This window comes from Schistocerca piceifrons, chromosome 1, assembly GCF_021461385.2.
Source record: "Schistocerca piceifrons isolate TAMUIC-IGC-003096 chromosome 1, iqSchPice1.1, whole genome shotgun sequence".
NCBI classification, from domain to species: domain Eukaryota; kingdom Metazoa; phylum Arthropoda; class Insecta; order Orthoptera; family Acrididae; genus Schistocerca; species Schistocerca piceifrons.
The window spans coordinates 836,274,571-836,287,370 of NC_060138.1; the positions used below are offsets into that span (position 1 = coordinate 836,274,571).

Consider the following 12,800-nt stretch of genomic DNA (forward strand, 5'->3'; position numbering starts at 1 on the left):
GAATTTGTTAGTGAACATAAAATGTTTCTAAGAAACAGCAAATTTTGTACCAAATTTTTCTGTTGTCATGATATGTGTCTCGTTATGGCTCTTAATCGCTTCAGTTCTAAATTGCTACAAGTAATACTTGTAATAGATCAGACTCGTGAATTTAAAGATAATGAGCATGCATAATTTAAAGTTGTTTGTTTAGTAATCTGTAAAATATTGTACCAGTCAAAACGCAGCCCCACCGTGTATGCTGTTCTCGGGCAAAGGAAGAGTTTGTTGCTGTTCGTAAGCAGCTGGAAATAGTCCTGACAATTGTCAAGCGATTGGAAGCTGCTGCGAATGAGTGTATTGGGGGCACCAAAGATTTATGTGCCAGGGATACCAGAGGTATCTCAACTAATATCATCCATTCCTGTGGATACTTTCTATTCCGTAGAAATACAGGATCTGTCACTAGTCAGCCACTTGACTGGAAGTGGCATGTGAATGGTAGGTCTAAGTGTTCTATGAGACAAGGACCAGGGAGAACTCAGGGAGTTTCACCCATCCCCCTAACCAACAAATTCGAGGGCTGTCTTCCACTGAAATCGCAACTGAGCCGATGAGACCCATTCCACGTGTTGGAAAACCTGGTGAGTCCCATGTCAAGGGAAGACAAATACAAAATGGTAGGGGGGCATTAATCGTCGGCAGTTCAGACGTGTGGCAAATAATGGCACCCCTTACGGAAATAGCAGAGAGGGATGGAAAGGAACACCATGTGCACTCAGTGTTTGTGACTGAGGACCTTATTCAAGATATTGAAGAGGCTACTCCAGCAACCATTGAGGGAACAGGATGTAAACAACAACAGATTGTGGCACACGTTGGGGTAAACGATGCCTGTCGTCTGTCCAATGTCATACTTGGATCATTCCAGCGACTGCCAGTTGAAATGCCAGTCCTGCTCCTGGAGTTACAATGAAACTCACAGTCTGCTGCATTGTCCACAGATCAGATTGTGACCCCCTAGTTCTGAGTGGATGGGTTGAACCAGAGACTGCGAAGGATCTGTAACAAGTTAGGCTGTGACTTCCTAGACTAGGGCCGTAGGGTTGAAAACTTTAAGGCTCGCTAAAAGGGGCAGGTGCGCACTACACATCACAGACTGCAACTCAAGTAGCTGACTGTGTGTGGGGTGCACACAAGATCTAGTGAAATGCCGCCCCCCCCCCCCACACACACGCAGGTGACAGTACTAAAATCCTAAGTTAACTGGGGAAGCTTCTGTAACAAAGCCGCGCGGGATTAGCCGAGCGGTCTCAGGCGCTGCAATCAAGGACTGTGCGGCTGGTCCCGGCGGAGGTTCCAGTCCTCCCTCGGGCATGGGTGTGTGTGTTTGTCCGTAGGACAACTTAGGTTCAGTAGTGTGTAAGCTTAGGGACTGATGATCATAGCAGTTAAGTCCCATGAGATTACACACACATTTGAATATATATATACATATATACACTCCTGGAAATTGAAATAAGAACACCGTGAATTCATTGTCCCAGGAAGGGGAAACTTTATTGACACATTCCTGGGGTCAGATACATCACATGATCACACTGACAGAACCACAGGCACATAGACACAGGCAACAGAGCATGCACAATGTCGGCACTAGTACAGTGTATATCTACCTTTTGCAGCAATGCAGGCTGCTATTCTCCCATGGAGACGGTCGTAGAGATGCTGGATGTAGTCCTGTGGAACGGCTTGCCATGCCATTTCCACCTGGCGCCTCAGTTGGACCAGCGTTCGTGCTGGACGTGCAGACCGCGTGAGACGACGCTTCATCCAGTCCCAAACATGCTCAATGGGGGACTGATCTGGAGATCTTGCTGGCCAGGGTAGTTGACTTACACCTTCTAGAGCACGTTGGGTGGCACGGGATACATGCGGACGTGCATTGTCCTGTTGGAACAGCAAGTTCCCTTGCCGGTCTAGGAATGGTAGAACGATGGGTTCGATGACGGTTTGGATGTACCGTGCACTATTGTGTCCCCTCGACGATCACCAGTGGTGTACGGCCAGTGTAGGAGATCGCTCCCCACACCATGATGCCGGGTGTTGGCCCTGTGTGCCTCGGTCGTATGCAGTCCTGATTGTGGCGCTCACCTGCACGGCGCCAAACACGCATACGACCATCATTGGCACCAAGACAGAAGCGACTCTCATCGCTGAAGACGACACGTCTCCATTCGTCCCTCCATTCACGCCTGTCGCGACATCACTGGAGGCGGGCTGCACGATGTTGGGGCGTGAGCGGAAGACGGCCTAACGGTGTGCGGGACCGTAGCCCAGCTTCATGGAGACGGTTGCGAATGGTCCTCGCCGATACCCCAGGAGCAACAGTGTCCCTAATTTGCTGGGAAGTGGCGGTGCGGTCCCCTACGGCACTGCGTAGGATCCTACGGTCTTGGCGTGCATCCGTGCGTCGCTGCGGTCCGGTCCCAGGTCGACGGGCACGTGCACCTTCCGCCGACCACTGGCGACAACATCGATGTACTGTGGAGACCTCACGCCCCACGTGTTGAGCAATTCGGCGGTACGTCCACCCGGCCTGCCGCATGCCCACTATACGCCCTCGCTCAAAGTCCGTCAACTGCACATACGGTTCACGTCCACGCTGTCGCGGCATGCTACCAGTGTTAAAGACTGCGATGGAGCTCCGTATGCCACGGCAAACTGGCTGACACTGACGGCGGCGGTGCACAAATGCTGCGCAGCTAGCGCCATTCGACGGCCAACACCGCGGTTCCTGGTGTGTCCGCTGTGCCGTGCGTGTGATCATTGCTTGTACAGCCCTCTCGCAGTGTCCGGAGCAAGTATGGTGGGTCTGACACACCGGTGTCAATGTGTTCTTTTTTCCATTTCCAGGAGTATATATATATATATATATATATATATATATATATATATATATATAAAGTTCCAGAGTTAGAAGTGCTCCTAAAAGGCAGTGAAGCTTACATAATACTAGATACAGAAAGCTTGTTAAAACTTGAAGCTGACAGCAATGAGATTTTTGGGGAAAATTTAGGTGTGCGTAAAGAGGATGGTGTATTTGTCACTGTAGACAAGCAGCTCTGATCTGCCGAAATAGAAATTGAAACTGTATGCGAGATTGTTAGCGCAACGCTATCAGGAGTTGGCAGACAATCATAACTGGATGCTTACATCGACCAACAGATTCACCTCCTGATGTAATCGAATGGTTCAAATGGCTCTAAGCACAATGGGACTTAACATCTGAAGTCATCAGTCCCCTACAACATAGAACTATTTTAACCTAACTAACCTAACATCACACACATCCATGCCTGAGGTAGGATTCGAACCTGCGACCGTAGCGGTCGCGCGGTTCCAGGCTGAAGCGCCTGGAACCGCTCGGCCATTGTGGCCGGCTGATTTAATCGAATGTTCAGGACGTAAGTACCCCATTCATACTGAGATCATCAGATGAAACTTTCACAGTCCAGTAGTCAGATGGGATAATTACAAGGCGCCAATCTTGATCTTAGCGTGGAACAAGATGTATTTACAAATTTTTCTCTGTGGGAAATCTGTTTTAAAATTGTCACAGAGAATCATATTACCACATTAATTTTGAATTTCCCTAGAGTAAGGTTCGGTCGTTTGAAAAAGACACGTTGCTATCAGAAGATCTGTACTTCCATAAGAATTGTTTCCCTGCTTCTGACTCAGAAGCTGACACTTCAGAATCTTTTACGCGACTCAGATTCCAAACAGCGACTACATACTTATACTTTTATATAAATGAAATTTCCTCCGAGTTTTGATTCTAATCTACAGAAATAGTGTGTAAGGTTAAAACCCAATATTTATCAAAGCTCAGAATACTCGTTCATTGAGCAGAGTTCATAACAACGTAAAAGTGAAACATGCTTCCACTCATTGCTAAGAAATATGTTTATCTCATCAACATCGTTAGTTCATGACTGCAAATTTTGTTGTACAATTTTTAACACCCGTTACATGCAGTCCACAGGCGCTAAGACCTGTGATTCGCCCGCCGCATAGCTTTGTTGCCACACTGTTAACAGTGCCGTAGTTTAGCGCCGGCTGAATATTCAGCGGATCCGTGCGATATCGTGTGTTCACATGTGGTTTCAGTCTTCCGTGGAACGATGCATTGACTTGTGTTTTGATTCTCCAAGAAAGTATACAGATGAAAACGGAAATCTAGCGAATTTGTCGATTTTAGCCAAAAGTTCAAATGGCTCTGAGCACTATGGGACTTAACATCTTAGGTCATCAGTCCCCTAGAACTTAGAACTACTTAAACCTAACTAACTTAAGGACATCACACACATCCATGCCCGAGGCAGGATTCGAACCTGCGACCGTAGCAGTCCCGCGGTTCCGGACTGCAGCGCCAGAACCGCACGGCCACCGCGGCCGGCTAGCCTTAAGTTAACGCGTAGAAATTTATTTATGTACTGCGGCAGATGAGAATAGCCGGCGTCGAGAAAATACAGAGTGATCTTGGTGAAAAAAATAATTACTGTGACCAGAGACCTCCGTTCTTTGTCGTTTCCGCTCACTTGGTTTTTGATTCAGAGAGCCTAATGAAGGACGAAAATTTTTAATGAAGTACAGCGACATTGTCGCAGCAAGAACGACGTTTTCTGTACAATAAACATATTGCGTCCTGAGGACGATAGTCTTATAGTATACCTGGATAAAACTTGTATTTCATAGTGCGCACAAATGTATTTTGCTTGACTTCAATGGAATTAGTGGAATGAAAACCTATAGTTACTTTTGTGTAGCGTATATCGGTGATCTGGATGATAGCTGCAGTGACGAAGGGCAGTAAGAATCCCAAATAAAAAATCTTCGGGAGGTAGGGGGTATTCTAGGTCGTATTAAGGCGAGCCGTCGGAACAAAAATCCTTGTGGCGACAAAAGCACTCGCGGGCTGCCACGCACAGAGTCTCCAATGTTACCAAAATTAATTTTACAGCTTTCTCGCTGTAATGTTGTACAAGGTCCAACAGAATAGAAATTCATCAGCGACGACATTTTTCGTTGCACACGAGAAACGGTTTCACACTTCTTACGGTTTTTTTTATATCGGTATACTTTTATGTCTTCACTATAAAATGTATATCACATGCATCTATAAACTTTCAGAATGTTCATATTTTTTTCAGTCCGAATATGTCAGTAGGTCTATTTTATCAACAGGTTGAAGTAACAAATTATTTTTCTTCCATATTTCTTGTAACGTTAATTTTGATTTTTTTCGTAGCAACTGGCAGGGATTTTCTTTTGGAAAATACTCCACCATGAAAATACAGATGTCTAATATTGTTTTCGCAATTTTTACCAACATTTGAAATTACCACTAACTAACAATGCTGTGAGACGACCTTGAAGTACCTATTTTTTTTTTTGTGACGGCTCCTATTTTGGCGTGTTATTACGCGAAATATATAGTTTACTTGAATATAGTAACGCAACTTTGATCTCTCCTGAGAAGTGCCATTATGTGCCATCGTCTCGCTTGTAGACTGCAGTTTATAGTAAATCACTGGATGACGTAACTCATTGTTTTCGCTAATGACAATCAGTTGTTCCATAGACATTGTTTGAGCATTTTAGCTGTGCGCCGTGTTCCGGGCAACTGCTTGAACTCTTGCATCAGTACATTAATGGATAATACACCTGGCACAAGGATCCCACGTGACTGTGACGTATACAGCTGGCGGAGGCACTCTGGAAGTTTCATCAGCCGGTGGGTGGGTACCGCAAGCAGCGATCGAAACGCAGTAGTAGTGATGGGCTAAACTGCGATTTTCCGATATCAGTGATTTCTGTGAATGCTACTTTTCAGTATCTGTTATTCTTAACTGTGATTTGTCGCAGTTAAGAGTCGCAGTTAAGGTTGGTTGGTTGGTTGGTTTGGGGGAAGAGACCAAACAGCGAGGTCATCGGTCTCACCGGGTTAGGGAAGGACGGAGAAGGAAGTCGGCTGTGCCCTTTCAAAGGAACCATCCTGGCATTTGCCTGGAGTGATTTTGGGAAATCACGGAAAACCTAAATCAGGATGGCCGGACGCGGGATTGAACCGTCGTCCTCCCGAATGCGAGTCCAGTGTGCTAGCCACTGCGCCACCTCGCTCGGTGTTAAGGAACTTAAGTCGCGTATCCCTCCGCCACTGCTATTTCTGCTACTTCCGCGATTTCTGCGACTTCTGCTACTTCTGCGACTTCTGCGATTTCTGCGATTTCTGTGACTTCTGCTACTTCTGCGATTTCTGTGACTCCTGCGATTTCTGCGACGTACCACCGTATGAAAAAGTTACGTCTGTCCACACAGAAAATTGCATCTCAACAAACCTGTCATTGGTAAGTATGTTTTACGTTTATTCTTCCGTTGGCTTTAATTTTGTATTAAAGAAACAACTGTGAAAATATTAATAGTGTAATTAATATGTAAGTAGTCGCACAGTACCGTAATAGTTCGTGTTTAGAAAATGAATTCTAACATATTGTTATGTTCATAGGTACCTGAACTACATTTCAGTCACTCAGTAAAGAGATAATTCAAAATATCATTGTCAACAGATCTGAAGAAATTGCCAGTCTTTAGACCGTTTTCGTCAGACGAGGGGTTAGTTTCTAAGCGTTTTGATGTACTTAATTACTTCAGTGAGATCGTTCTTGCGAATGTGATATAGCAAATATTAGCAAATGTGATATAGCAAATATTAGCAATCTACTCTATCAATTATATTGCTAGTAATTAGTGACAGCAAAAATTGTTTAATAATCCTTGTGATTTTGCAGACGCAGTTCTGACTGATTTCTGGTTGCTGTACATATATATCCACATCAAGGCTGTTGAGAGAGACTCGTGAAGATTCAAGACAGCTCTTAGAGGATTTGCAGTTTAAAAGTGATATAATTATGAAATAAGTGTGCGGCTGATTAAAGTGTTTTATTGAAGTTGTTGTGCGATTTTAAAGGAATAATAAATGTTAAATACATTGAGTGAATAATAAAAATCTCATTTTCCACATGTTAAGCCGTCCTATACCCGTAATTTTCCGCCACTTATTTATTGGTAAACACTTGTTGGATACAGACGTGCCGCCCCCCCCCCCTTTCTCCACAATCTTGGTGTGACACTGACCTGTAACATATCCCGAAGTCTACAATATGCATTTTGAGGCTGTTGTTATGAAAGTGGGAAGTACAGATCTTCCAGTTAAATCAGGAATAGCTTAAGTACATTACTTGAAAGTGACACAGGAAAAGCTTACTTATGTAGGTGGTAGTAGTGCTGGCAAAAAGTTCTTGTGTGTGAAGTTGCCATGTAGAACACCAGGTGTAAAACTTTTCTCCCGAGTCTTGAACTGTGTCGGAACAAAAGTGAGGCATTCATATGACTGTTTTCATTTCTCTACACTTATACAGATGTCTGAGTTCTGCTGTGTTAACATTGCAAAGTCCTGTAGGCATTAACCAAAACTGTCATATTGGAAGCAGAATCAAACATATTTGTTACGTTACTTGATATTTTCAGGAGAAAAAGGCAATGTTGCTTCTTATTAATATAATACATTCAGAGTCACAGCAGTATTTGACCAACCATAACTGATGCTGAATGTGCATGTCGTCATATAATATGAAGGGCTTATTTCAATAGTGGTACAAGTCCATTACCTACACTTTTCTGTCTATAATGCTTCTGAAATTAGTGATCCAAACAAACATAAATAAAGGTTCATCTCTAGCAAGAAGCCATGTGCTTGAATATTTCTGGTATCTCAACTGCAGATTTTTCAGCGCTCATTTAACTTTACGACTCTATATCTCAAAATTAACAAAAATGGACTTGTACCACTATTGAAATAAGCCCTTCACATGCACACACAGCACATCGATCTCGTGAGGCACAAGGCTCTCATAACGAAGTACGTACGTCGGTCAACAGATGACACTAGGAAAAGTATGTTAACTGCGCTTTTTAGTTGCTACTTGCGACTCTTAGTTGCGATTTGTCACAGAAATCGCAGTTTGACTCGGTAGCGAATAGCGTAGTATGAACTTTGCTCAACAGATGGCAGTGCTAACTGCGCTTTTTAGTTGTAACTTGCGACTCTTAGTTGCGACTTGTCACGGAAATCGCAGTTAGACTCCATAGCGTACCGCAGAGATGGGCGTAGTACGAACTTTGACCCACAGATGGCACTGTTAACCGCGCTTGCTAGTTGCTACTTGCGACTCTTAGTTGCGACTTGTCACGGAAATCGCAGTTGGACTCCATAGCGTACCGCAGAGATGGACGTAGTACGAACTTCGGCCAACAGATGCCACTGTTAACCGCGCTTTTTAGTTGCTACTTGCGACTCTTAGTTGCGACTTGTCACTGAAATCGCAAAAAGCAGTGCTAAATTCGACCAATAGATGGCTCACGTCTTTGAATGTGAAATACTATTTGCGACTGCTCACTGTGACTGAAATCGCAGTTAGATTCTGTAAAGTTGCTACTGTGATATCTGTGACTTCTCAGTCACTGTGATTCCTAACAGATACGCGATTTCCTGCCCACCACTACGCAGTAGTGTAAGCGTGGCAGTCGGTGGTGGAGGTTAGGTGTGCTGAGTGACGTTTGGCTGGGCCCAAACTTAATAGTGCTGTTTCTAGTATATCTTTGTTTTGTGGAGTGGCTTTCTTACGAAGATGTCAGCGACACGAACAATTGTTATACCATCATTGTCAAATTGTATCGGCAAACTGCCTTCGGTAGTTGCGCCGAGAAACGTTATATGTACAAAACCAGAAGATGCGATGCTTTTCACAAATTCTTCTCCATTGACGTGCATTAGCACATTTGAAAAAATTCCACGCATTCCAACTACCAACATAAATGTGGAAGAAAAGCGACAGCCTAGCAGAAAACGAAGACTGGACCACTTAACGCTAGAAGAAAAACTTCAGCGGAAGTAAGTAGGCCTATATGAAATTAAACAGTCTTGTTGCTATTACGGTAGTATTAATTCACGAACAAAGCTGATTAGTTTTAAAGTGAAGCCACATATTTCGTAACATTGCCCGTAACATTGTAAGAGGTGTATTTTGCGATGTTCTGGATTGTTCGCTTGCGTCTTACTCATTCATGTGGTCTCCATTTTATAGGAAACTGAAAAACAGAGTTGCTGCGCAGACGTCGAGAGACAGAAAAAAGGCTAAAATGGACGAACTGGAAACAATAGTGAAAGACCTAAGAGAAAAGGTAGGTTGTTCTTAGGACAGCACTGAAAATTAGCTTCCAGAGATAACTGATTGTTCTGTTAGATGTTTGTACAGTTCTTAATGGGCTTCATACCCTTCTGTAAAAAACATGTCTGCGTAAAACATTCATTTTATAAAATGTTTGATATAATACTGACTTAAATTTCCTTACGTCTATTATAAATATTCTGTTAACGTATATTGTTTGCTGTGTAGATACGTTATTTTCTTATACCTCTGAATACACTTTTCAAATTGGATCCCTCGTGCTACGGATAAGTCGTGTCTTCACAACCATAATCTTTACCAATTTTTTTATAACTGTCCCTCGGTGTGACCCCAGCTCGGTATTTTTGTATATTTTACTTTGCCCCCCACCCCGCTCAGAAACCTTGGTTGTGGTGACAAAAACTGATTGCAGTACAGTATGTAGTTCAGTGCTAAAGTAACACACTCTGATGAAGTCTCAGAATTTAGTTTCAGAACATGAATTAATGAATGGAAAGATAGAGGCAGCTCATGCTACAGCATGTGTAGCGTACAAAAGGGTGACAGTTACGAATGCCATTAGAAGCAGGTGGAATGAAAATATAGCCTTACTAATAAAACTTATATGCGGCCAACTAGATATGTGAAGTTTTCTAGAAAAGTTTGGCTTCTACCTTATGAAGCCATTTGTTTCACAAAAAATTTTTTTTTACTTCTCCAGAACTCACTTCCTCTCATCTGTACCTTAAAGTTATAACTAATGAGGATCTCATAAACTGAGGTTAAGATAATCAATTGAGTTCTATGTTGACAAAAAATTGTCCTCTACGAGGAAATACTAACCTTAAGTTACATCAAAGCAGTAAAAGGGCCAGAACTTATAATGCACTACAAAGTCCCATCAAACCCTGTGCTTACATTGGTTAAGCACTGGACTTGCATTCATATGGAATGGGTTTTAAATCTGCCTAGTCACCCAAATTTTTCACTAAACTGCAATGATTAAATATCGGAAGGATTTCTTCAGAGTGATGCTGATCAAATTAGTTCATTGTAGCCAGTCAAAGCTAGAGCTGCTTCTAATGCCATCCACATTAATGTGACACATGGTATAACAATATGCCTTCAGAATTTTCCTCTTTACTGTTAGTGGCATTGACAGTAAGGTCATAGCCACTGTCAAACTTCTATAAAGTGAAGCCACATGTCTTTTATTAGGACATCTTGTACACCATTGGCCTGACCAGTACTTATTCGTCAGTGGCACATACTGTGCCTGGTATACACTAAATGGGATGAGTATGACAATATCTTTAAAATACATGTACACACAATCACCACACAGTTTCTGCTGTCGGTTGTATGTGTGTAATGCAGTGTACAGAAATATGCCCTTTATCATGTACATAAAAGCTGTTTAGCAACCACCTTGCTTTAACTTTTCCAGCAATTGGAAGTTTCTAGAGTGGAAACAGATTTGGCTCTATGCCAGTTCTAAGTCTGAAAGCTGATTTTGTGTTGGTTTTACTGGCAAACTGTTGTATTTAAAATGTTTAGAGCAATAAGATAGATACAAAACTTTTACCACGTGAACTGTTCCTCTTGATGGTTAAAACCTTACCAGATGGTGTAGTCATGTTTTATATGAGTTTATTTTAGTATGCAGTTCATGATGTACTTACATATTTGAGACGATATTGACAAGGGATTCCTGAAGACATGCATGCCCCCCTCCATAAAGTTACTCAAACGTAATTTAAAGTATATTGTAATATAAACCTAAGATCTTAAGATGAAGAACATAAGGAAAGATAAAGCTACTTACTGTTAAGATAACACACGACGTTGCAGACAGGCATAATTAAGATGCTTACACCTAAGCTTTTGGCCACAGCCTTAATCGCAAAAAGAGAAATGTCATTCATTCACACAAGCGCCCCCCCCCCTTACACACACACACACACACACACACACACACACACACACACACACACACACACACACACACACTGAGCGAGTCAATTCTGGCAACTCGTGCCAGATTCTGACTGTCTGCAACTTACCTTGTCACCTTTATGGTAAGTAGCAATCTAGCTTTTCCTGCGTTATTGATATGCCTACCTACTATCCTATGTTAGACCTTAAGATAAATTATTTGAAATTCTATCAATTTTTTTTCCTTCTTCTAGACAAACCAGTTGTCAGCACAGTGTGAGAGGTTACTTAGAGAGAATCAGCGGTTATCTGAGCAGAATGAAGAACTGCGTAGACAACAGTGTGGTTGCCAGGCGCTCGGAGTCAGCTGCAGACCTGCAGTTGCTGGACCTGCAGTGTCCACCTCCCCTCTGCCGCAGGGGCAGAGTCTGCAGCTGGCTCAGGGCCTGGGACACCTGATGACGACGCTTTTCCTGCTCTTCTCGCTGATATCTCAGATGACTACCTTACCCAGCTGGAAGAGTTGGCAAACAGTTTGTTGGGAGAAGGAGATAGTACAGTGGATGGAGAGAAGAAGGATGTCTGCAAGGTAATTTCTTGCTCGAAAATGAATTGTGAAGAATGACTTAATGTGAGGCAACAAAAAGTTCATAAGTTAGGTTGGCCTTTGTAGATAATGGCAGAATACTAGTTGAGTTGATCAAGAGCTTTCAATCTCGCATGCGAGTTGATTATGTAAAAAAGGTGGTTGCATTTTGAAAGTTGTGATAGCAGCTGTAATAGAACTTGGGCAGATAGTTACTGTATTGAAACTTGGGCAAATAGTAATCATAAGTTTCTTGTTATCTGGGGCTCAAGATGAGCTATGTTAAATGATTACCTTTATTAGGTATTGGATATAAGTATGTGTTTAGCTATTAAGACATATTGAAGTAATTTGATTTGAACTGTAAAGATATCATTTATTTTTCAGGCAAGGGAATCGGGGAAAGACAATTGTGCTGCTGAAGTGGTGGGGCAGACACCAAAAGACGTGGAAACCACTGGAAGATTACTAAGTAATCCTATCCAGTCATCAGAAACACACAGTCAGTCACACAAAGAACCATCCCTTGAATTTGTGAAGAGTGAAGAAGTTGTCAGTGTACCAGAAACAGTGTATGGCACTTATGATGAATCGACTCAGACTGTAACCATTATAGTGCCACATGAAGGAGGCATGCTTGTTGAAGAAGCTGTTCAAGAAGTTGTCACAACTGAAGAGGATACAGACAGTGAAATTTTGATTAATGACTGCAAAGACGAACCAGTTTCTCCCTGTTCCAGTAACTCATCTGAAGTTCTATCGTCGGACTCCTCGTTTTATATGCAAACAGAGTCTCCAGCAGTTTGTCATACAGAAACACCATTGTCAGATTGTGGATATGAGTCACTGGATTCCCCACAAAGTGAAATATCAGCCACTGAATGTGTATCAGATCTTTGGAATGAATGTTTTACAGAATTGTTTCCCAATCTCGTTTAAATTTGTCAGTCTGCATTTAATGTTAACATTAACTTATTTAAGTATTTTATGTTGTACATATAGTTTTT

General features: G+C 42.5%; 1 protein-coding gene across 1 annotated transcript; it reads left to right on the forward strand.

Moving 5' to 3' along the window:
* Positions 1–8,611: 8,611 nt before the first annotated feature.
* On the forward strand, positions 8,612–12,306 carry LOC124790676 (X-box-binding protein 1). The gene is made up of 4 exons (XM_047257802.1): positions 8,612–8,995; positions 9,189–9,285; positions 11,462–11,796; positions 12,181–12,306. Exons 1-4 carry the CDS (start codon positions 8,733–8,735, stop codon positions 12,263–12,265), a joined length of 780 nt encoding a protein of 259 aa, XP_047113758.1. The 5' UTR covers positions 8,612–8,732; the 3' UTR covers positions 12,266–12,306.
* The last annotated feature ends 494 nt before the right edge of the window (positions 12,307–12,800 follow it).

Coding starts and splice junctions, on each gene's coding strand:
- LOC124790676 (XM_047257802.1), top strand. CDS start 8,733: ATGTCAGCGACACGAACAATTGTTATACCATCATTGTCAAATTGTATC. Junction 9,286..11,461: donor TGAAAGACCTAAGAGAAAAG/GTAGGTTGTTCT, acceptor TCCTTCTTCTAG/ACAAACCAGTTGTCAGCACA. Junction 11,797..12,180: donor AGAAGAAGGATGTCTGCAAG/GTAATTTCTTGC, acceptor TTTATTTTTCAG/GCAAGGGAATCGGGGAAAGA.